General features: G+C 46.1%; 1 protein-coding gene and 1 pseudogene across 2 annotated transcripts in view; both read right to left on the bottom strand.

Annotated features, from left to right (window-relative positions):
- The window catches only part of Prkcb (protein kinase C beta), a 345,671-nt gene that overhangs the window by 31,880 nt on the left and 288,828 nt on the right, over window positions 1-24,963 (bottom strand). For both annotated transcript variants that reach the window (XM_051145188.1, XM_051145187.1), the window contains exons 11-16: window positions 22,177-22,268; window positions 20,274-20,336; window positions 15,782-15,920; window positions 11,174-11,254; window positions 10,786-10,893; window positions 5,877-6,017 (exon numbers count right to left, since the gene is read on the bottom strand). In XM_051145188.1, the coding sequence (XP_051001145.1) occupies window positions 5,877-6,017; window positions 10,786-10,893; window positions 11,174-11,254; window positions 15,782-15,920; window positions 20,274-20,336; window positions 22,177-22,268 (624 nt within the window). The remainder of the gene's footprint in view (window positions 1-5,876; window positions 6,018-10,785; window positions 10,894-11,173; window positions 11,255-15,781; window positions 15,921-20,273; window positions 20,337-22,176; window positions 22,269-24,963) is intronic.
- Window positions 19,229-19,291, bottom strand: LOC127190177 (uncharacterized; annotated as a pseudogene).

The following is a 24,963-nucleotide window of genomic DNA, read 5'->3' as shown; positions in this document are numbered from 1 at the left end:
ATACTTCACTTGCTTTTCTGTGCATTACTGGACCACTGTTTCTGGCAGGAAGACATGTGCTTCTGTGCTGTTCGTTACTGTGTTCCCAAGATCTAGCGCACCACTGGCCTCATCCTCTGATGACTCAGCACTGGACACTGTCCCCAGTGGGCAATGTAGTTCTGAATCCTCTGCTCTACCACGTGTTCAAGGCGGTAGGACACATACTGCCACCTCTCACTACACACTGAGCACAACTGCTGAAGGCACATCCTACCGGGACAATCTGCTCTCTACCATGTCACCACTTTGATACCACCCTCCTCTTACTATTGCCAGGTCGCTGCTGACAACAGGCTCTGTGATTCCACTCAAGGCCAGCTGCACCATGTTGCTCAGTGTTCTGGTCCCTGCTATGCAAAGCAGAGCTCCTGGTCCAGCAGCAGAGAGCTTGTGAGGAGCACACAATCTCAGGCTCCACCCTCGGCAGTCTGGATCCGATCTAGGTTTGCACCAGACTTCCAGGTGACTTGTGTATGCATGGAAAAGGAACGCTGCCATGAGAAAGGAGCATCGAAGCACCTGCGCAAGGGCAGGGAGCAGCAAGCTGCATCCCTCTCCGTGCCTCACACCTTCAGATCCTTCGGTGGCATACTGCACAGCCAGAAGGAGCCATGACAGCTTGCAGTGCAGCAGGCAAATTATAGCCCTTTATAAAAACGATAGTAACTTACACAACAACCAATTTATCGGAGACACCCTGCTGTACATAAGAAAAAAACACTTTTCACTCTAATATACAGCTCTAAAAGAATTCTTTATGCCCCACACATGGTGTGTTACAGCATCCCATTTTATGGCCGTTCATTCATTTATTCATTTATTCAGGAGAAAATTTCTAGCACCTATTTATGTGCTAAAACTTATGCTAGGCATTAGATCGGACATTGAAAAGACCACAACCACAGTCTAGTCAAAACGGCAGATGTTAAATTGAGCGTACAATGGCAAGAACATAGGATGGGTTTGTGAAGCAGGTCCCTACTCAGGAATCAAGAGGAGCCTCCCTGAGGAAGTGATGTTCTTTGAATTTAGTGAGGCAGCACCTAGCCTCCAGGAGGGAGGGGAGGAGCATGGGAAGGGCTCTGGGCATTGAAGGCAATGGGTTTGCATAGGTAAAGCCAAAAAGAGAGAAAAAGCTGAATGTTAAAGAAACAAGAAAATCCAGGATTGTTGGTCCTTGGAACTAGGATCCCAGAGAGTGGGAGGGACATCTGGTCTTGCAAGGACTCAAAAGACACTTATGCCAGAGATCAACGGACATCAACATGAGGTACCATAAAGTTGGTAAAGGGATAGCAAGCAAGAAATTGATGTGCTCAGATCCATATAAAAGGCAGTACTGTATGGAGCTGGAGAGATGACTCAGGCAGTAAATGATGACTCAGTGCTTCGATGGCACACAAGCAAGAAGACCTGCCTTCAGATCTCCAGCACCCATGTGAGAACAGCCAGGCATGACGGTGTGTATTGGTAATCCTAATGATGGAGTGGGGGTAGAGACAGGATGATTCCAGGGGCTTGTTGAACCAGTCAGCCTACGTGAAACATAGAACTACAGATTGAATGAGAGACCTTGTCTCAGAATAATAATGTGGGGTGGGCCAGAGGTACTCAAAGTTGACCACTGACGTCCTTGTGCATGAGCGTGCATGTCCCCTCCCATAGGAGCTCTCTCTCTCTCTCTCTCTCTCTCTCTCTCTCTCTCTCTCTCTCTCTCTCTCTCACACACACACACACACACACACACACACACATTACTTTGTACCCTGCAACAATACAACAAACCCAGTAACTTTTAGTATAGTTCCAAACAATACACTGCTAAACTACTCCTTGCCACAATAAAAGACAGCACCGAGAACAAATAAAACCCATTTAAAGTGATTTTAATGAAGCCCCCATAATAACACCTTTCCCTGATGTTTGACTACAGTCCTCTGCTTCTGCCCTTTGTGCTTTCTCTCCCTGAACTCACTTAATAGCGTGCATGAATCAGGCACGTTGACAGGTACACATGCCTTTTAATATCCCACAAGGCACATGGAACTCTGCACACTTGTCACAGGCATTTCAGAGATGACAGGCAGAGAAGAAGATATGGACTAGGAAACACAGATCCTCGGGTGGGGGTGGGGACAAGAAAACATGGGTCTGCAATGTGAGAGGAACATGAGCAGGAAGGAGCAAATGGGTGAACCATGCCTTTGTTGTTGCTATTGAAGCTGCATGTAGTTTAGTAATTGGTGGTATTGGTTATTATCAGTTAGCTTTTCCTGTCTTCCATGAGCCATACACAGGCTGGATGTGCATGTGAGTGCACGTACACACTCAAGCATGCCATCTGTCTGTGTGTGTGTGTGCGCGTGCGTGCGCAGGTGTACTCAGGTGTCCATGTATATACACAAGTGTGTGTGTAAGCCAGAAGACATTCCTTAGGAGCCATACAATTTGTTTTCTGAAACAGCTTCTTTCCTTGGCCCGCAACTCTCTGATTCAGCGAGTCTAGTTGGTCAGCAAGCCTTAGAGACTCCCTATCCTCACCTCCCCAGGACTGGAATTAACAATACTTACTGGGTTTTTTTTTTTTTTTTTGTATGAGTTCTGGGGATCAAAGTCAGGTTCTTGTGCCTATGTGGTGAGCATTTTTATCAAATGAGCTATCTCTGTAGCCTGTGGACCCTGTATATTCATGACCCTTAGCAGGAATAGTCACAAATAACTCCCCGATCAAAACCAACTCTTAACTGCCCACAAATAGTAGTAACAGGAACTAGCTAAATGTTACCAGGACTTGATCCATCAACACTCCCAGAGGCTACAAACTGGCAGTCTACAGGCCACATGTGGGCTATGGATATGTTTTTATTTGCCCCAAACTCTGTTTAATTTTTAAACAGTTGTTGCCAATTATGAAGAAATAGTGAGATTGCAACTAAGAAGTCCAGTCCCCAGGATCTAATGAGAGCCTGAAGCCTGGGCCTTGCTCAGCTCTTCATCTCAGCCTTGCAGCCTCCTGCCTTCCTTCTTCCTTTGAAGTGCGTGAAACTCAGTCTGTGGGGTACCTCAGAAGCTACCGCCACACCCCCAAATGGCATAAAACCAGCTTCTCTCTCTTCTTGTAACTAACTGTTCTCTCTGCCCACCTTCTTCTGGTCTCTCTCTCTCTCTCTCTCTCTCTCTCTCTCTCTTTCTCTCTCCCTCTCTCTCTCTCTCTCTTTCTCTCTCCCTCTCTCTCTCTCTCTCGTGCATGCATGCGCGCACACCTAAGTGATGGTCTCAGCCTAGAGCCTGTCTCAGATTCCTTGCAGGCCTTCCTGGACCCACAGCATCCTACACTGCTGCCAGACTTCCCGATTCAGGGTGTCTAGGATTGGGTCATAGCAGTTTATTTTGAACATGCTTGAGATCAACGCTGTTGCTGTTGGCCCAGGGAACACCTTATGAAAACCACTTGTCTACGATTCTAACACAAGCTCCTAAAGTCCATTCAGTTCAGTGTTAACGGGCATGGAGAAAGTAAGAAAAGGAGAGGTTTACATTTTGAGACCTTATAAGTAGCCTTGAAAAACTAAGTGGAGGGGGACGCCACTGAGATGACTGGGGTGGAGGTGGGTGTAAAACGCTTGCCATGCAAGCATAAAGTTTGGAAGAGCTTGGCTCTCCAGACATTATGCAAATACTAGGTGGTAGTCCACATGCAATCCAGAGCTTAGGAGGCTAAGACAGGATCCTCCAATCAACCTGCCTAGCCAGACCAGTTCTAGTATTGATCTGGGTTTTACTGGGAGACCCTGTCATGGTGAATAAAGTGGAGAACATTCAAAGAAGAATCTAGAAGTGAGCTTCAGGCCTCCACATGCATATGCACACCTCCTGTACACACACACACACACACACACACACACACACACACACACACACACACACACGGGTCATTGTCTTGCCACTGAATTACTAGCCGCCTAAACACAGAGCCTTCTCATCCTTTCCAAGTCATCTTTCAGTTTATTCCCAAAGTGTTCAGTGAAGGCAACCACACTGCCAAGGACACGTAGCCCCATTCTCACCCCAAGATTGATCAGACACCACCTTTAAGGAATAGCACTACTTACTAACTTACTAACTTGTCCCTCAAAAACCTAAGCCCAAGATACTAACTACTCTGTGACATCACTGACCGCCACAATCAACTAGAGAACCTGCCATGTACCAGGCTCAACCCAAGTGCTTTGTGTATCACTATGATCCTCGGATGCACAAAGCATTATCTTGCGACACTACAGAGGATGGAAAAGTAAGGAGGGCAGAGAGGACTTGGCTGGTCCAAGCTCACTGGCTCTAAATTAGTTAAGAGACAAAGTCTACTTGCTGATGGCCAGCTACTGTGTCATTGTTTTAAGATGAATGGTAGTGGCACTTGGAAATGATAACACATGGATATGCCTCCTGGAGCAGCTCAGTCCCAATGCCAGGATCCCAGATATAAGCCTACAAGTTTCCAGAAGGGTCTAGGGAAGAGTGGGTCTCTGTTGGGCATTTTGAGAAGACTGATTTGGTATTAATCTAGAATATGCAGCAATGGAGAAAAGTCCCAGCACGGAACTGGCTGCTTCTATTGGAGCTGGCTTTTTAGCACTGAGATATCTCCAGAGCGAGGCTCAGCATGGCTGCTGAAAAGATGGGGCTGTCCCACAGAGCTGTGAGAACCACCTGGGAGATCTTCTTGTACTACAGTCCCTTTTCCCTAGACAGTCTAGAAAGCTTACGATGGAGTTAGACTGTCCAGGATATGAGTTCTCCCTTCATCCCATACCGCAGCAGTTGGGTGACTGTGGTCACAGCACTTAACTTCTTTGAGTCTCCACTTTCTCCTCCCATGTGCTGGGATAATGGCTCCCACCTTCCAGGCCGTTGTGAGGGTTTAATTAGATGCTATATGTGAAATGCTTACCATGGCACCTAGCACATAATAAATGCTCAAGAAATTAACAATTATCGCATTGAAATAACTATCATTATCACCTTCTCCATCTGAGCACTGAGACCCTTACAACTTCAGGTCTCAATGACAATATTTATGTTCGCTTTTCAGCCTCAGTCAGTGGTTTCACAACACGGAACAAAGTCACCAGGTCTGCGCTGTACTTAGCATTAACAAAGAAACATCCACCCCATAGAATCAAGGTTCTAATTCATACAGGTGTAAACGCCCCCTGTCTCCACAAGAAGCTGGAGAGAACCCTGCTGAGTCTTTGGGGCTGCAAGTTTCTCCCAGAGACTGTAGGGCAACAGGATGCATTTATTCTGACATTACACCTATATAAAAGCCTAGTCTACACCCCAACCTCACAGAGGTCTGTGGGTCATCTGCTTCCTTCTCCTTCACCCGGGGAAAGAGCTGGCTGGTGAACCATTCTCAGTCACTAACTCAGAGGCAGTACTGTATGCTTCAGAATTCAATTTAAATACCACTGAGATAAACAACATGACCTTTTCAATGTCAGTCTGAAGAGAAAATGACCCAGCTGAACTGAGGAAGGAAGGAGGGCAAAATTAGATTCTTCATCACAATTCTAAAGTAAGTCCGGACTCTGTCCACCCTAGAACCATGCCACGAAACGGTGTCAGCTCAGACAGCTACAGTAATTGAATCAAAGCAACAACAACAAAAAGTTCTGTGTCACTCCTCTCGCCTGTTGTTTAGAGTCCGGGTCAGTATCCAGTGACTTGGTACTCATGGGGAGGGAAGCTCCTATACACATATTCAAGTGGACACACTGGTGTCCACACCTCAGAGAGCATGCAACCACAAAAGGAGAGAGAGGTTTACTTACAGCTTTTGGTTTATAAGGTGGTTGAATCTCCTTGCGTTCGAGTTTCTCCCAGTCAATATACCGGAAAAATGCGTGCTCCTTAATGTCTCGTTCCCCTTCGGGTCCACAACCCAGACGCTTGCCTGGGTGTTTGGTCATTAGCTAAAAGGAGAGAAAAGCCATGAATAGATTGCAGGCCAGGAAATGGGAGCTGCTGAGAGACTATTAATCCAGTGACTTAGGAAAGTCAGTCTGCAGTGTCGACTGGACTTACTGTTTGAGACTCATCCCAGTGACAGTTTCTTAGCCAGGTCTCTGTAGGAGAGGAGCCCACATGATGGCCACCCTGGAGCAGAATCCCACAGGGCAAATCAAGTCAGAGCTCAAAAGCGGCCTTGAGCTTCTCATTAAAGATGTCACAGGCTGTCATTTGGGCCCAAGACTGAGTTGTATGTGATTCCTAGTACAACTAATGAGGCTGGTTTCTACATCTTTAAACCCTCTGTCTCTTGTCATAAGAAACACTGACATTAGACCAACTAGAACTCATTCATTCAGATGCCATTTGCATTTCTCAGCAAAATACTTGTGAAAAATGGGGGAAAAAGGAAGAAAAATATTAGTCAAATGGACCCAAGCTTCAAGTAATTACTTTCAGAAAGCTCATTAAACAGTCAAGACCTAGCCCAGCTTGTTTCCTTGCGTCACATGTTACCCTCTACTCCACTGAGGTTTCTTTGCTGTTCTCTGTAAATTACTTAATTATCAAAACTCTCCATCTTTGGGTCTGTGAGCCGGAGCTAAATAACAAGATGAATAGATATGCATGCTCCGGGATGAAACCAAACAGGCTGCCTCTCAGAAACGAACCTGAAGCCGCACAAGAGGGCCTCTGATCTCAAGATGCCAGCGAGCGAACAGAAGAGTTACAGTGGAGTTAGTGATTCAAACAGAAAAGGGATAATCGCTCAGAAGAACGCATAAACACGAGGGCAAGGGATAAGCTGGGAAGGTGACTTGACACGGAGCACCCCTGGTTTTGCCCAGGACTGCCTGACTATGGGCAAAGAGGGAACCCAGCAACTCATTCTGAACTGCTGTGCCTTTGATGCGACCCTGGCTTATGAAATGCCCCACAGCCATGGTGCAGGCACACACTTTCCGTGTATGCTTTATCTTCCAACGAGAAAAGCCACCACAAACTTAGTGGAAAAGCCGTCTCCTCAACAACACCTTGTAGTAGTCACGTCCTAACCTCACACACTCTGAATGTGGTTTTCTCAGAGATATTTGTGGTCTTGCTCTGTCAGGAAAAGTCAATGGAGGACAAGCAAATTGAGTCAGGCCTTGACATTTGTGTGGGGTTTGGATGGGTAGAAAGAAAGTCTAGGCCAGTGGTTCTCCACCTTCCTAATGCTGTGACCCTTTAACATAGTTCCTCACGCTGTGGTAACCCCCAACCATTAAATTATTTTCATTGTTACTGCATAACTGTAATTTTGCTACCGTTATGAGTGATAATGTAAATGTCTGTGTTTCCCAGTGGTCTTAGGTGACCCCTATGAAAGGGTCGTTCAGTCCCCAAAGGGGTTGCAACCCATGAGAAAGGCTGGTCTAGGAGGTCTCTGATAACAATAATACCAACACCAATGATGCTTCTGTGAACTGAGAACATTATGTGCCACTCTCACTCTGTGCTAAAGGCAATCCATCCATTATTTATGACTCTTGAATCTTACACCAACAGTATGAGGCTTCAGCACACTGTTTTCCCTAAAAGAAACTGATCTGGAGAGTAAAGTCATTTGCCTAAGGTCACAAAGCAGCCAAGGAGAAAAGTTGGGCTTGTGTGTGCATGCACATGCACGTGTGTGTGTGTGTGTGTGTGTGTGTGTGTGTGTGTGTGTGTGTGTACATTTCTGTGTGGGCATACCTGTATGTGGAACATAGACCTCCCTTTTCTTCCCCAATGGCTCTCTACTTTGTTTGAGACAGTCTTTCATGTTCACCTGTAACTCCCCCAGGAGCCCCAGGAATCCTCTACCCCCCTATTACTGAGATAACGGATGTGTGTCACTACACCTGGCATTTTCACGGGAGTTCTGGGGATTGTACTCAAGTCTGCACGCGCTGCACTTTACCGGTGGAGCTTCCTCCCAGCCTCAGGGTCAGGTTTTGAATAGCTCAGCAATCAGCCCTCTGTAATTTAGTCTCTGCTTATCTTTATTCCAACTTGCCAGTCTAGGCTTCTGTTTGCGTTCAGCACTACTGGCCATGGAACTCTAAGCAAGCTTTTGCTCTGGCTTCATGGTGGAAAATAGGGTTTTTAATGAGGTAGCCAAAGATGGCTGTCCTCGGATTCCTTGTAGGCAGGGAGACTGCAAGCAAGGAAGTGCCACTGTAGGCACACAGAACAGTAAGGCGTCTGCTGGGTTCCCACACTCCACACTCTCGTGCCTGAAGCCATGTAGACAGCTGGATGTAATCACCATTCAGTCTCGGATCAGCTCCCTGCCACTTCTCCAGGGGCCCTCTGCTCAGGAGGAAGCCTTTGGCTCTGGGCTTAGGCATCACCCCTACTTTGAAGGAGTATCAGCCTTGAAGGACCCACGCTGCACTCAGCCCACTCAAACTCTGAACAGCGTCCCAACACAAACGGCCAAGGGAGTCACTCCTGCTCATCGTGAAGGTTATGGATCCTGAATTGATAGAAAACAGCTCCGCCAGGCTAGACGCTAATTGGAGCTGAAGATGAAGGCAGCTGACCTGGAAATTTCTCTCTCCTCCACGACCCATTTAGAGCCCTGCCCCCAAGCTGTCCAGGCAGGGATGGCTCAGGGAGGGGAAGTCCATGAGCGTGGACGCAATACCTACAGCACCAGTCACACAACAAGAGTCCTCTTCCACTGCCTCCCTTGATGTTCTGGGAAATGGTTCGTTAAGTTACTTCTATTCTGTTTCTGGAGACGCAGAAGCAGAAGGCCAAGGGTACAAGAAAATGGCTCAAAACCACACACCTAGGAAACGAGAGGATGAGGATTTACGGGGGCCTTTTGATCTCCTAAGTCTTTCACTTTTCAAATTCTCCCATCACAGGGGACACAAGCTCAAACGCCAAGAGGAGCCTGGCACCAAACAGAGTAGCGGCAGCATTAGTCATATTGGAGATGCCTTAGGGTTCTGGAGCAGCATCCAGGCTCTGGTCTAAGTGATTTATAGGTATTAACTGGTTTAATCATCAAAGGACCCTATGTGCAGTGCTGTTATTGGCCTCAATCCGCAAATTAAGTCAAACAACTTCCCCTGTGAACACAGTGGCTCATACCCTTCGACTTGGATTGGAACTCAGACAGAATATGACCTTTTTTTTTTTAAACAAACATCCTATCTAAAGGGAACGATGATATCCAGTCTTGCTGACTGATGCTTTGTCAGGTCAGTGTGGCAGCTGGGAAGGTAAGAGCTTATGGGCAATATCTAGACCTTCAGATGTTGGGAATAATTAAACAAATTAAAGACCGTGACTGACTTCCCTCTACCCTTTTCCTAATAGGAGACCACCAGGAGCTGCGCTGGCCTCAGTCTGCCCCCTCCTTTATCTATGGGCTTTGCCAGTGTTCCCAGTGAACCCTCAAGTCTCCTCTGGGCTCCTTGTTTTTAATTCTCTCCCTGCCTCACACCCTCCTAGAAACATATTTGCAACCAATTTAGCTTGAAGATGTTAGAGACTGAGGCCAATTCACATGTGGCTCCCCTAGAGATGTCTGCCTCCTCGCCCGTGTAACTCAGACACAATGCTCAGGTGATTCAGCGGGTAGGAGTTCAGGCAGCCTTACAGGGTGTTTTTAATCTGTGGTGTTGGCTCAGCTCATGTCACCAGGGCTGAAACTCGGGCTGAGCTGTCAGGTTGTTGCCAATTCCCGTAGCCAGAGCCACCACAGATGGCATCGGACTGGGGACAGGAAGAGCAGGGCTGGGGAGGTCATGGCGAATGTACCAGCATCCCAGAGATCTGTGACTCCAGCCCTGGTGTATATAGACACCCAGGAGCTCTGTGCTCAGACCTAGTCAGGATCTAACCTTTAGAGCCTACCATCACCATTGGCTGGTGGGAAAGCCTTCATAAAAAACTATCTGTGCACGCAGTAGCCTCAGTCTCAGAGTGCAGTTTTCACACTTCTATCATGGTTGAGAAACTGCATCCTTTGGACACTGTATTTAAAGGCAGTGCATTCTGAGCCACATGGGAGGTTTTTCAGAACACTAGCAAACAGACCTAATCCTGCGATGGGGCCTAGGTCTGCACAGTCTAAACAGCACAGGTTGGATCCCACACGAGATGTGGCACAAACAGTCCTTATCTGCAAACTCCTGCCTGGCTTTCTTCCCAGGAATTATATCCATAAGTTGCAGGTATGTAACTGTGTCCTTTCAACTATGTGTGTGTTTGTGTACACTACTATGTGCACACCTGTGCACTATAGGCTGAGGGAGCTCATGCAAGTCGGGGGAGGGGCACTGACTTCAAGTCAGCTTATCCAGTTAGCAGTTAAAACCAACACTGCCTGAAATTTCCTTACAACAAAGTCATAGAGTTTTAATGTTAACCAAACACATTCGCAGCAGAGCAGGGCAAAGTAGACACCCTCTGCCCTTCCCACGGTTCTAGCTCTTGAGTTTCCTTGTGTAAGGCTTGGGGGGGGGGGTGGGGTGGCCAGCCACAAGTGAGACTCCAGTGCATGGCTGCCTCTACAGACCTTGGTGCAAAAGAAGGGGGCTCTCTTTTCTAGAAGAGAGACACTGCTTCCTAGCAGGGCTCTGGTGTTGGCAGCAGAGTGACAGATGATGTTAACCCCCTGCTCCCTACTAGTCGGGGCACAACCTGTCTCCCTTGCGTGGAAGTCCTGACCTCGATGGCTGAACAACTTACCCCTTTGCAGATGGCCACAGCTTCCTTGGACATGGACTTGGGATACGCCACGTTATGCTCCATGATGGATTGGAAAAGCTCATCCTCATCCTCCCCTTCAAAAGGTGCCTGTGGAGCAGAGAGCAGGGTCAGAGAGAACCCCGGCCTGGCCCTCCTCCCAGCCTTCTCCATCCAGCAGGGGTTCCTCCCGACCCCCCATCCCAAGGTGCGTCTACACTCTAGGGCTTTCCAGAGCAAAGACGATCGATAGATACGAGTAACCCCAAGGCCAGGCAAGTCAGAAGTTCTCAGATTCATGAGCTATGACCAGGTTGCCACTTTCTCCAGAGACCATGTGGCTGGGGGGGTGGAGGGCAATTTTCTTAAAGATCACTTAAAATTCAATTACCTGGCCAGCTAACATTTCATACAGCAGGACTCCAAATGCCCACCAGTCCACAGACTTCCCGTAGGGCTGATAAGCGATGATCTGGAAAACAGAAGGCATCCGGTCAGAGTGGCAGGCAGCCTCTGTGGCTGGAGACTGAACACACACTTACTCTATAGGAAGAGTGAGCTAGCACTGGGGTGGGGAGTCTCTGGTATGGTCCTGGCCTTCTGTGCAAGGTTAGAGTGGCTGCTACAATCCCGGATTCCAGCAGGGACTCAGGGAGTGGACAGAAAGAGTAGGGTGCACCTATACTGTTCCCTCCACAAAGGCCCCTGCAGCTGGGCAGACATCTGTGTGACACCTTGCCTTTTTCAGTACTGGGTGTGGTGTGATGTGTTAGATTTTCGTGTATGGCATTTTAGCAAGGAATAGTTACTTTTCTTTCTCAATACAGAGTCAAAACATTTCCACAACAATATAGATCTACTTAACACTACTGAACCACTTATTTAAGGATAGTAAAATTTACAATATGTAGGGTTTTTGTTTGGGTTTGGTTTGGTTTTTTTTTTTTTTTCAGTCTGTTTATTTGTGGAGCTAGAGATTCAACTCAGGGCCTTGTGAATGCTGGGTGACTTCATCGCTGACCCACACCCACAGCTCAGTGTGGTTCTTTTGAACCATGATTAAAAATACAACAGTTTAAGATATAAAAGTATCTGGGATTCTTTCGCGTCTGTTTTTATTCAGAAAGTGCAGATATAGTAAAAAAAAAATTCTGTTTTTAAAAAAACTATAATTATTTGTCAAAAGAAAAATGATGAAAAAGACTGCTCTGCTTCCTGCTGGACCCCTTCCATGACAGTGCCTTGAGCGGGGTGTGTGCTCTAGTTAAGCTCAGGCATCAGAGCTGGACACTCAACGGAGTGTGCGCTTCATCCTGCACTTCCACCAGATTTGTGTGTTGGCACATCGGATAGTTTTTTGAGATTTTATTTTCGTTTGACTTATATATGAATGTGTGCGTGCACCTATGTGTGGGTGTGCGTCTGTGAGTGCAGTGGCCCTGGAGAGCATCAGAGTCATTGGAGCTCAAGTTACAGGCAGTTTTGAGCCACTTCACAAAGGCAGTGGGAACCAAACTCAGACCTTCTTAACCACTGAGCTATGTCACCAGTTCCTCAACCCCTGGTTTTCTTTTTTACCTCTGCATAGCAATGCATTGAAAAGACACACGTGTGCGCACACGCGCGCACACACACACACACACACACACACACACAGACACACACACACACACACATCTTACAATTTTTCCATAAATCAAAGAAGTGGAAGTAGGATTAATGGATCAAATGGTACCCATGGCTGCCAGGTTTCGGTAGCTCTATGACCGTCTACGCTTCAGCACACAGAGCAAAGAAGCACCTGTGTCAAAGGCAAGAGTGGTACCCAGCAAAGGATGAGGGCTGAGGTTTGTGGGCCAGATGGTCTAATGCTGTGTCCCAATCACTGCTTGCCAGTGTGACCCTGAAGAAAGCCACGTAACTTCTACAAAAACAAATACACTATGCTCACTGGGTTAGTATGAGGATGTGATACTGAACACCTCTTATACCTCATCCTTTACAGTGTCTTTTATTAGAATGTTCTGTAATTCAATTATCACTTGTTTCACCCAATAAAGGCACTGGAGCAAATGTGTCTAGAAAGCAAATGTGTGTTTCTTGAAGCCTGTCTCCCACCTCAGCTTCTTCCTCAAAGTCAGAAATGCATAGATTGTGGTCAAAAGATAAAGACTTCCATCACCTAGGGGTCGAAAGTTCCAGAGCCCCACAGTACAACATGGCTATGACAGTTAATAACAATGAATTGCCTTCTTGAAAACCACTATGACTGCCAGGGGCTGGAGCACACACCTGGAATCCTAGCATCTGAGACACGAAGACGGCAAGATTGCCATGAGTTCAAAGCCAGCCTGGGCCACACAGCAAAATGAAGCTTTTTTAAAAAAAAGTCACTGAGGGACTGGAGAGATGGCTCAGCGGTTAAGAGCACTGTCTGCTCTTCCAGAGGTCATGAGTTCAATTCCCAGCAACCATATGGTGGCTCGCAACCATCTATAATGTGATCTGATGTCCTCCTCTGCCTACAGATGTACATGCAGGCAGAGCACTGTATACATAATAATAAATAAATAAATCTTTAAGAAAAAAGTCACTGAGAGCCAGTGAGATAGCTTAAAGGGCAAAGCACTCACTGTGTGAGCCTGATGACCCTAATTTGATGCCAGAAGCCAGGAAAATATAAAAGGAGAGATCCAGCTCCACCAAAGTGTCCTTTGACCTCCACACATGCAAGTCAAGTGCGGTATGGCATATACATGCACACATACACACAGAACAGTAATATTTTTTAAGCAGCTGACTGTAGATTTTAAGCAAAAAATAGTTAAGTCCATGAGATTATATGTATGCAAATTAATTCTATTCATGCTCCAAACATTTTGTACACTATAGATGAGCATATTTTTATTTGGAAATTTAAAATAGACAAGTGACTAAACAAAAGAATAAATAAATAAGAAATGTACTCCGAACAGAAGTGACTGCAAGACACATCCTTTGTGAGAATGTGTCTCAGTGAACGTGTTTTCACACCTTTAAGGTACTTGGGGTTTTATTTGCTTCTCACAGCCCAAGATGTTAAACCTTTTACAAAGGAAAATAGAGCCTGGGAGGTGAGAGAAGTTGCCAGAGGTGATGTGGTTAGTTCACAGCAAACCGACCAAGGGCAGAGTCATCCCATGGCAAGCTGGAGGAAGAGGCAGTCTTCTCAGGGCAGTGTGCTCAGTGGCCCTGCAACCAGCCTGGAGCTGTTGTAGGTCATGATCCTACAGGGACTCAAATTCAATGGGCAAAGGGGGTGACATTTGGGCACCCTAAAAATGTTAAAGCTACCCCATGACTCTGAGTATAGCTAGATATAGAAAGTAGGACTCCATGAATAAAGGACATACCCAGGAAGTGTGTCAGCATGTGACAGGTACTGCAAAGGATTAACCAAACAATAACTGACCTGAGTCTGCTGCACAGGGATACACAAATACGCTTATGTTGTGGGAGGATTGATGAAACACAGACATCAACGAGACACGGAGAGACTGAAGCATTCTTACCCTCTGCGGTGTTTGAAATCCATGTGTCATCTCCCAGGCAGATTTTCCGCACCTTTGCACGAGCATTTGCATACTCAGAGAAAACACACAGCAGCGTGCTGTGTGCTACTGTCACTGTCTATAAACAGTACTGTCATATTTGTTATTCCCTTATTTGCATGTTTTGTTTTATTTTTATTATTTCATTTGTGGAACAGCCTTTCTAGGTAGCTCTGCCTGGCCTCCAACTCAAGGACTTCCTGTGTCGGCCTCCAGAGTGCCTGGGTGGAAGGTGGGTATAACCATACCTAGCTTGATTTTATTTTATTTTTCTGTTACCAATATGTTTTCAAAACATGCCTGTATTTTCATATACATTTAACTTGCTTTCTTGAATTGGTGAATAGTGATATTTTCTGCTAAATGTAAGCCATAGTCTCCGTCAATCACCCCTACTGAGAAACACTGCTTCAAGTGAGCTGCTAGGGACGTGCTCTGATCTTTCCAACGTTATCCATGACATTCTGACAGGAATGTGGCATGTATTAAAGAATCATTCCTTTGTTGATAGTCATAAATATAGAGGTTATTGTCTATTTTTCGTTATTAAGAAATAATGGTGGGGTGAAGGAAGGACTTTGAAGGCGCTCTTCTGTGCGTGTGCGCTCACGTGTGTGCGTCCCCTCCCTCCCACATGCATGCACATTTATCTTTATTTGTAACCTAGGTTTCTGGAAAGGAATTGCTTGGGCAGAGCATGCAGGTGTTAAGCACCATGCCTGGTTTTTTAGCTCCATAGGGAACCTTCTAGAAAATTCTTGTATATCAAGTGACTGACAGAGAGCCGAGAAAAAGAGCAATCCCAGGATATCTCTGTCTCTGTCTCTCTGTTTCTCTCTGTCTCTGTCTGTCTGTCTGTCTGTCTGTCTGTCTCTTTCTCTCTCTAAGACTCTGTGTCATGTACTCACAAATTATTGTGCCATGTCATATTGGAAAAGCCACTTCCTTTGAGAGGAAGGGGACCACTCACAGGACCCTTCACCCTTTCACCTATATTTGGAGTCTCCAAGGATGCACCTCCACTGTACAGTATACCATCGCTGTGTCATGTCAGCCCAGAGGATCTGTTCCCTTTCTGTCTCTCACTCTCGCAACAAACATTTCAATGTCATAATTAGGAGGCATCATATGGCCATGAGCCATAGCAGCTTGATGATGGATGTGTTTTTACTGATGTGTGATAGATCGTTCTTTTGAGTTTTATTTGAAAAAATCTCCCTAAATCTTGACATATTTGGGGTCTGAGCATCTAGACATGCTAATCTGCGAGTGAGAGCTCAGAAGGGTGACTTAGAAAGCAGGATTGAGGCCAGTGCAAGATCCCAGGCACCAACCTTGACCCTTCCCAGCCCTCTCACAGCTGTCTGCAAGCAGGAGCGACATCATTGCAGGCGGGCATGTGCTCTCACCTCTGGGGCGATGTAGTCTGGAGTGCCACAGAATGTCTTGGTTGTCACCCCGTCCCAGATGTTCTCCTTACACATGCCAAAGTCAGCGATCTTGATGTGACCCTCAGAATCCAGCATCACGTTATCAAGTTTCAGGTCACTGCAGCAGACATAGGATTTGGGAGCTTAGAATACGTGTTGCTTAGTTCAAGTCCACCATCAGCCATTTGATGTGAATATGTCACACTCCTTTGCTAGGAGCTTCCTGGACACAAAGTTAACGCAAAACAGGCTTTTTCCTATGGCAGCTTACAGTCTGGCCTGGAGATTATAGCAAGGAGGCCCATGTGCTGTCTTTGCCTACAGAGTGAATTGTGCTAACTGTCTCACAAAGACACAAGGAGATAGAGACTCATGGAAGACAGAAGCCCTTGGAAAGACAAGCAAAGCACACAGAACCATATATGGTTCCAGAATCCAAGAGAAGTCCATGAGTTAGCCTTTACACATCAGATCTCTTCTGTTATATAAAAATATTTTTTTTCATAAAAACATTACTTTTTAAGTGTCTCTGAAGATCATGGAGCTAATAAAATAATCAGAGTCAGGGAACCTACTTAACTCCAAGTACTCCTATTTTGTGGGACAGTACCTAGGAGACCCAACTGCTCTCTCAATCAGTAGGTATTTGATATTTGTCTGCTGTGTGTCAGGCACAATCCTGGGGCTAGATACATTAACTGTGAACAAGATACATAGGCATGCTTCTCATATTCCATGCTTAATATTCCAATGAAATCCCAGTGTTAAGAAAAGACAACTGATATTTCATCTGTGATCATGGCTCTTTGGACTCTGATCAGCAATATGGTGAATAGGAAGATGACAAAGAGGTAGTGATGGTGGAAGAGGATGCCACAGTAGGACGGATCTCTAAAATGGTGACATCTGGGCTTTAAGGAATTTGTGCCTTGCTCTCATTCTAATATTGGCATCTAAGGGCTTCATATTCTGGAAAATTTCTGCCTGTTTTCAGCATGTGACATTGCTCCTACATCCTATAGGGTACCTTCCGTACTCTCTTCTTCCTAAATACCTACTCCAATGTCAACATTTTGGGCAGCAATTGGGTGGGGACCATTGATGAGTCAGGATGCTCCGGTTCTAACAGAAGATGTGGAAGTCTAGTTCTCCAGGAGGTATGGAACCTACTTCCTAACTCGGAGATCACTCTTACACCATCTTTATTGGGTTCTGAATATCTGCGGTAAAACTCTTTCTTTCCTGATCCTCAGGCCATGTAACGAGCATAGTGATAAACTTGGCTTTTGGTCCCAGGAGTGGTTTTAGAACCTTGTACTTGTGGCTAATCTCAGTGACTTGTTCCATAACAGACATGTGAACCAATGGAGAACCATCAAAATCTTGACACCCTCTTGGTTACCCCCCTGCAAAGAGGTAAGCTCTTGGACACTGGGCTGACTCGGGTGCTGTAAGTGTAAAAGGTTAAGAGCCCCATTAACAAAGAGCAGAAAGCAAATAAAGATAAATCAGAGGCCAGAGGGAATGTGATATGCATATGTATACACATACATATACGTAACAACAATTAATGAAAAAAGAGGTTGTGAATTTGAAAGAGTGAAAGGGGGTATAGGGGATAGTTTGGAGGGAAGAAAATGAAAGGAGAAATTATTTAATTATATTGCAATCTCAAAAAATAAAGAAGAGCCATGTATCAAGTAGAGATCTATTTGAAGGAGGAAACAACTTGAACACTTGAAGAGATTTTTTCCAATGTAGAAGTCTCTATGAAATCATAAAATTATAATCGTTTGTCATGTAGTTTTACAATTTTCGTTTGATTATCAATTTCTAGAACTTTCTTTCAATTGGTTTTCTGGAGGGTGACAACTGAAAACAACTGTGATGATTTTAATGTGGAAGGGAATCTATAGAAAGATATTGAGGAGTTCACAACCTCTCTGAGGTGGCTGGAGATCCCAGCTGGGAGGCTCCACATGGTGGGAACCACCCCTGGTCAAAATACATAGTGGGCACGATGAAGATGCCATGACATTCCCACTAGATGTAGACATTGCCTCTCCTTCCATCAAGTCCTGGTGCTGGACTCTGCACGTTACTGCCAACAACTATGGGAAACCAGCTGCAGCTGGTGACTATGGTTCCTCTCAGCACTAGTCTTAGTCCCTTGGTCACCAGTTGTTTGACTGGAGTATTGGGTGACCACGACTGCGTGCCTAAGCCTGGGTCATGGGTTAGGCTTTGCTCATAGAAGGTGTGCATGCGTGTGATCATTTCCTATCTCTGTATTTTGAGATAGAATCTCGCTGTGTAGCCCAGGTTAGCCTCTGTATTTTGAGATAGAATCTCGCTGTGTAGCCCAGGTTAGCCTTGGACTCATGATCCTCCTGCTTTGTGCTCTTATGTCACAGATATGCATAACTACAGCTGTAAACAAACAAATAAGCCCTATATTCACAACAGAGAATGAAAAGGAGACTCTACAGACAGGCGAGGGAGAGAGGGGAGGGGAGAGGGAGGATTTTAGAGAAGGGACTAGCTTAGCACCTGAACTTCTCAGCCACTCCGTATCTCAGTTCAGACCCCGCTAGGCTGAAAATGAGCCCCGAGTGCCCAGACCAGCTAACAAGAGCTCAGTTTCCATTCCTGAGGCTGGATTTTCTTCTAGCACACACGTGTAGTTCACACTTAATCTTCTCAGGAGCTTGGTTGGTCCTAAGAGAGACACGTCCTGTGCGGCAGTTAGAACCTACTGCCATCTGGTGAGAATCTTGTTGAGGGAAACCTTACCCATGGCCCTTGGTTTGGAGGGTTACACAGCAACGGATGTCACTGGCCTGGATGCGGGCCAGACAGCTTACCTTCTGAACAGAAGACAGAGTGTGTCTTCTGAGGCCAGAATTACGTTCACTATAAGATGCTCTCATCACAAGAGGAAGAACGTGAGAGATTAGGGGATTCTAAGGTTCCACGTTACACTGACATGGTGGTGCATGTTCACTGAAGACAATCATGGCAAGATGACCAAACCATTTAAAACCAATGTGTCTGCCTTTCCATTTCTGTACATCCACTGGAAAATCGACGAGACAAGCAAAAACTACTTTTCCCTGGCTTTCATCCCTTCATTGTCAGAAGAGCCCAGGGATGTGCCATGCTCACAACAATACCCTCCCACCTCACAACTCCACACCACCACAGCTGAATAAATAAAACTTCTGGTCTCTGCAAAACCCTTGCAAGGCTCTACCTTCCGGTCATCACCCTTTCCCCTAACAACTCTAGCTTTACCCCCAGCTGCCTGGAAACCAAAGCTCATGTCTTCCTGCAGCTGTTCACATGCCTCAGCTCTCGAGCCAGGCCTTCGGGGCACCCAGCTATCTCTAACTGCAGGCCAGAATCTCTATTCTTGCGCGGGGGGTGGGGGGCATGCTAATCTTCTCTGTATCGTTCCAATTTTAGTATACGTGCTGCCGAAACGAGCACCAGGATCTCTATTCTTTCTACAGTAGAGAGGTGACCATCCAAACCCAGGACTGGCAGCCCCATCTTTTCATTTCTACATGTTGTTTACCACAACCTAAAAAACTCTATTGTCTTTGGCTCCCTTCGTTGTCTCTTGCTCTACAGTTTTCATTCCTTCTTTGTTTCCTCCACTTGGAATAGAACTCAGCACACAGTAGGCTTTTGATGAACATTTGTCAAACAAATGAATGAAATGGGCTTCTGTGGTTCTTCACGAGCCTTTAAATAGACCCTTTCCCAGGGCACAAGCTGACAGATGCACCCTCCCAACCAGCACCTATTACATAACAGTCAGTCAATCCTCCATAGCCCGTGCCATTCTTATCTACGTAGTGTGCAAGAGGAACTGTACACCCTGGACCCACTGACAAATAGCAGCCTCGGGCTCACTACCCTGCCTTGCGTGAAATATAAACTGCTGTGAGTCATAAAGCTATGATCACACACTTGTTTCTCCCCAAACCGGCAAATGCCAACTTCTGAAGTTAATCCTGTCTTTCAGGGAGAGCAACTTGGAGATCTATTTCCAAATTGCAGCTACATGTAAGAAAAAATTGTTGCATAATAATACAAAGCCTGCCACATTCTGCAGTTGATTCTTCACATGCTTGTCAGATGTGGGGTCCAAGAAGAAAGTGCTGGCACCCTCTTGTCAGGAGCCACCTCTTTCTCAGAGACTCAGTGTCCTCATGTTTGAGGTCCCACCATCATGGGTGAGACAGTCCATCAAGATTTTTTTTCTACCACCATATACAGCTGCCCAAACTTTGCCAGGGCAGTGGGCGATGCTGCCTGGCAGAACACATGCCCAAGTTAGTACTGGAGAATTCCTCCCCCACCAGAGATTCTAATTTTAAAAGCAGTTGAAGGAAGAGGCAGGAAGGGAGGAGCTGATGGAGCTGAGGGAGCTGAGGAGATGCACAGAACGGCCGTGCTCACTTACCGGTAAATGATACCCTTGCTCTGCAAGAAGAACAGACCGATGGCGATCTCTGCAGCATAAAATCTGAAATTTAAAAAAAAAAAAAAAAAAAAGACGGTGATGGAGAAACTCAAGGACACCGTATGCTTGGCAATTTTCAGAAGTCAATATAATATTGAACGGGGCGCAAGGCATGAAAAGCCCACTATGGATGGTCAACTCTAGGTCTCATACAATGCTGAGTGCATGGGTGGGTGAACAGAATGGTTCAGAGTGACTCATGGGGGTAGGTAAAAGGTCAGCAACTGCATAGTGGGGAGGGAGTTATAGAGATGGGTGGCCTGGGAGAGGATTCTTTCAACCTAGTACAAGTTAAAGGACTTTAGTGGCAGCTTCCAGCAGCTGTTGGAAGCTTAGCATGCACTTGACATCATTTTAGGGGTTATCTGTTTTAATTCAACCTAGAATCCAATTACATAGGTCCTGCTAGGGCCACTTATTGTTCAAATGGGGAAACTGAGGCTTAGAAATGAAGTCTGTGAGGAAGCCGGAGGAGACATACAGCTAATGAGTGGTCCAGCCAGGACCGGAAACAGCTGGCATCTACTGTGTAACTTCTTGGTGGAGGTCCAGGAAGAAGGAAGAGGAGTTTTTCCTGTGGTGCTGGGGTATAGGTGTAGAACCCAGAGTGGTGCATATCTAGGCAATCCTTGGTCCTTTTTTAAATTTGTATTATATTTCTTGAGTCTAGCCTCACTCTGAAGCTTAGCTAGCCCATAACTCTGTAGCTTGTCAGGTAGCCCAGGCTTGCCTCAAACTTGAAATCTCTCTGCCTTAGCCTCTCAAGGGATGGCCACTATGCCTGGCTCATGAAAGAGATCTTAAGAGTACTAAAGAATTCCAGTCACAGCACATGAGGGTTGGCAGGACCTCACAGAGTTGTGTTGGGTCGTGATAGTATGTGCCATGTAATGATGAATTAAACCTGGGTCAGCCAGATGTCAGGAAGAAAAGAAGAAGCAGGCCTAAGATGCCGTCACAAAGCTTGATTTGGAAGCATGAGACTATGCAGAGCAGTGTTCCTGACTTTACCAGGTGGGAAGGGAGGAAACAGGCTGAAAGGATCAGGAGCCCACAGCCCTCCAAGAACTGCACAATGGGGCCTCCCTGGGCTCTGGGGGCTCTTAGGAGAAGCAGAAAGATCTAAGCAAAGATCCAGGAAGGGGAACTGACGTTCATTCGTGTGGCTTTTTCTGTTCTTGCTCACCCACGGGGTTCTAAGCTAAGAAGAAGCTCTGTGAGATTTTTATTTTATAAATTATCTCTTACTGGCTCATGCATTGGAGGGGACAGAATGGAGAACCCACAGAATATGACTGCTAGTCAACTTGATCCTTTATGTCCTCCAGAACCAGAGGGGAAGAGGTATAGGAAACAGAGGAGCAAATGCAGGTGTGTCTCGCCCACATAGACCCTCCGGGGATGGGTTCACTTGTTTGTAAAGCTTGCCTGAAACCCCTATCTCCCTCTCCATGTTGCTTAGGATAAAATGAGACCATGTTTGTTCAGTACTCAGGGTCAGGCACAAAGAAAGCTCTCAATAAATATTAGCAAACAAACAAACAAACGCCTGCTAACATGTTCCCCAAGGAAGATAAAAGGCCTTTCTCAGGACTGAGGGGCAAGAGAGAGAGAAGAGGGGGTGGGTTATGAAACAGCCATCATTGGTTTAGGGCTGTAAGTTCTTAGCTGGCCTTCAGAGTCATAAAGAAACATCCCAAAGCAAGCAGAATAGGTCCTCATTGACCAAATATTCCTCCCAAAGAGGAAGCTTTAGACATTGGGGAAAATCCCTCATGGGCTAAAACTTCAGAGGACGGACACCCATTTACCCCAAGGAAAGGGAACAGCAGGTCTGCCTTACACAGCATGGGGCTCCTTGAACCGGCCAACTTGTTGGATGTGGTACATGAGGTCACCCCCGTTCACATACTCCATCACAAAGTACAGGCGGTCCTAAGGAAAGAGAGCAGACAGCAAAATCAGCACCCCATCGTTTCTCAGGCCCCAAGTGGGGAGTAGGAAGTAGCTGGTATTAGTGATTAAAACTACCAGAACTTTATACGTTCTCTCATGCAGGGCCGGCATTCCCTCAGGAGTGACCTCTATGCCGATGTAAGCATGCAGACCAGTGCAGGTGGAAGGAAATTACTTTTAATTAATGGTTACAAATTGAAATTCATTTGTGCTGGAAAATATAATTAACACATGGACCTTACTGCCTAATTGATATCATTGTTTAGAACAAGGTTTGCTGGAACAAGAAGTAGAAAATATTGGGTAGGTGATTTTACAGTAATAGGTATTTGTGGGAGCTGGTCTTCATATTGGCATCTAGTGATTTCACCTCCTAACATGCATGCCGCCCCATACTACCATCCCTTAATGGCTGGACTAATCTGTGTAACCAATAAGATTCATGACCTTCGAATGAGGTCACAAAAGACCTTACAGCATCCACTCTGTGCTTTGTTGGATTGTGTCTTCAGCAGCAGCCACGGTGTGCTGATACCCAACCAGTAACATGGAGAAGACTCCAGCACACCCTAGTCACGTGAATGAATCACCCTCTTCAGTCAAGCCTTCAGAGGACAGCAGTCACCACTGGACACTTGACTGTAACTTCATTGGAGACCAGAAGTTAGGCTATTAGAGAGGTGTGCTCGCCTAGATCCCTGACAGACACTATGAAGTGATAAATGCTTACTGTTATGTTAAGCCGTTGAGTTTTGAGGTGACAGACAACTAGCAAAACCCATCAGTTTTGGCAAAGTTTGAAAAACAACAGCCTAGGAAGATGGCACTGTGGTTTGGGCTTGCAATAGCTCTCCAAATGTTCACACTGGAAGGCTTGCACCCTGACTATGGTAGTTACCTTTCTTGACACTGTGACTAAAACCCTGAGACTGCACCTTAAGGGGAAGACAGGTCTACTTTAGCTCATGGCTTTGGTCCACGGTCACCCGCCTCCATGGTTTTAGATTAGATCCATATGGAGCAGAGCATCATGGTGGCAGCAACATGTGGCACAGCCACTCATCTGAGGGCAGATGGGAACTAGACAGGGGAAGTACAGGAATGGGTCAGGGTGAACAGTGGTTTTCAAGAAGATCTTCCATTGGTTCCACCTTCTACCTTACCACCTCCCAGTTAAACATCATACTGTATATCCATCAAAGGATTAGTCCACTATCTAGGCCAGATCTCTGAAGACCCAATCACTTCCCACAAGTCCATATGCTGGCAGCCAAGCCTCCAATATGTGAGCCTAAGAGGACACCTCATACTCAAACCAAAATACACAGTGCAGCAAAGTCCAGAGTGGGACCTGGAGGAAATGGTTGGATCACAGGGCTTCTGGCTTCATTAATGGGTTAGTCTACTTTTCATGACTTAGTAAGCTATCAGGAGTCGCTGGAAACTTTAGGAGACATTACCTGGCTGAAGGAAGTGGCTCCCTGGGACATTACCTTAAAGGGTGTAGTTTGACTCTGGCTGCCTCCCTGCCCTCTTTCCTTCCTAGGCTCCACCACAGCCCTCCATCATCACATCGTGGCTCATTGGTGGGAGTAATGGTGGGGTGGGCCCCAGTGACCACAGACTGAAACCTGGGAAGCCAGGAGCCAAGATCCACCTTTCTTCCCTTTATGTTGTTTTCCTCAGACGTTCCGTAACAGCAAACGTTGACGTGTGCACAGGCATAGTTCAGGCATTTTCATGGCAAATCCAGAACATTGCCCTGAGGTTTAAAAGCAAGGGGCACGTAATTATAACCTCCCTGTTAGGAGACATGATGTTCTAAAGAGACATCTGTATCTTTGCCTTCAGCTACCAGGCTGTGGAGATAATGGACCCCCAAAGAGTTACTTTTCACCAGAAATCCCATACGGAGAGAAGGAAAAAGACTAAAGAATTCATGGCAGGCCCCCTCCCCAAGAGGAGGCATGTGCTCCCCTAAAAGAGATTTCACACAGTCTGTCAACATGCCAGACCACCCTGCAGGATAGACCAGAGCCAAGGCAGGGATGGGTCAATGAAGGGCAGGACCATGTCTTGACCAGGATGGTTTAGTTACTCATATGTCGCTCCCTCTATCTAAAGCTAAGCCACGTCACTAACCCCCAAGACAGGCTCCTTCTTCCTTCTTCCCAATGTGGCCATCTTGAATAATCTAATCTCCCTTCTCTGCTTTCTATACACAACAACAAGAACCTAAAACAAAGACATATGCAGAAGTGAAGCAACTGGGACCTGGTAACAAAATCTGTATCTCAACTTAGGGTATTTTCCACATATCTCTCAAGGCATGCTGTGAATTCTTTCAGGTCAGAGGCTGTGTAGACTTGTTCCTGGCACCGTGAGCAATGCACAGTAGGTGCGCAGAGAGTGAAAGAGCACATGATCAGAAGCCAAGGAGACTCTATTTAGGAACCCAACTCTGACTCTTGACAGCTGAGCGTGTAAGTGTTAACGTCTGGCTTTTTGAGCAGTGGAGGGAATCAGATCCACGATGCCGTTGCTAGGACTATTGAGGTAAGGCTCTCATGGTCCTTGAGAAATGCCCACCTGAGGTTTGGCTTCTTTCCTGCAGTCAAAGGGCGTTTGCTAAATGAAAGAACAACACTCCCACCCCTTCGTTCTGCTTCGGCTA

The sequence above is a fragment of the Acomys russatus genome, chromosome 5 (genome assembly GCF_903995435.1).
Source record: "Acomys russatus chromosome 5, mAcoRus1.1, whole genome shotgun sequence".
Lineage (NCBI taxonomy): Eukaryota > Metazoa > Chordata > Mammalia > Rodentia > Muridae > Acomys > Acomys russatus.
The sequence above is the reverse complement of the archived record's forward strand: the minus strand, read 5'-3'. Positions and strand labels throughout refer to the sequence as shown.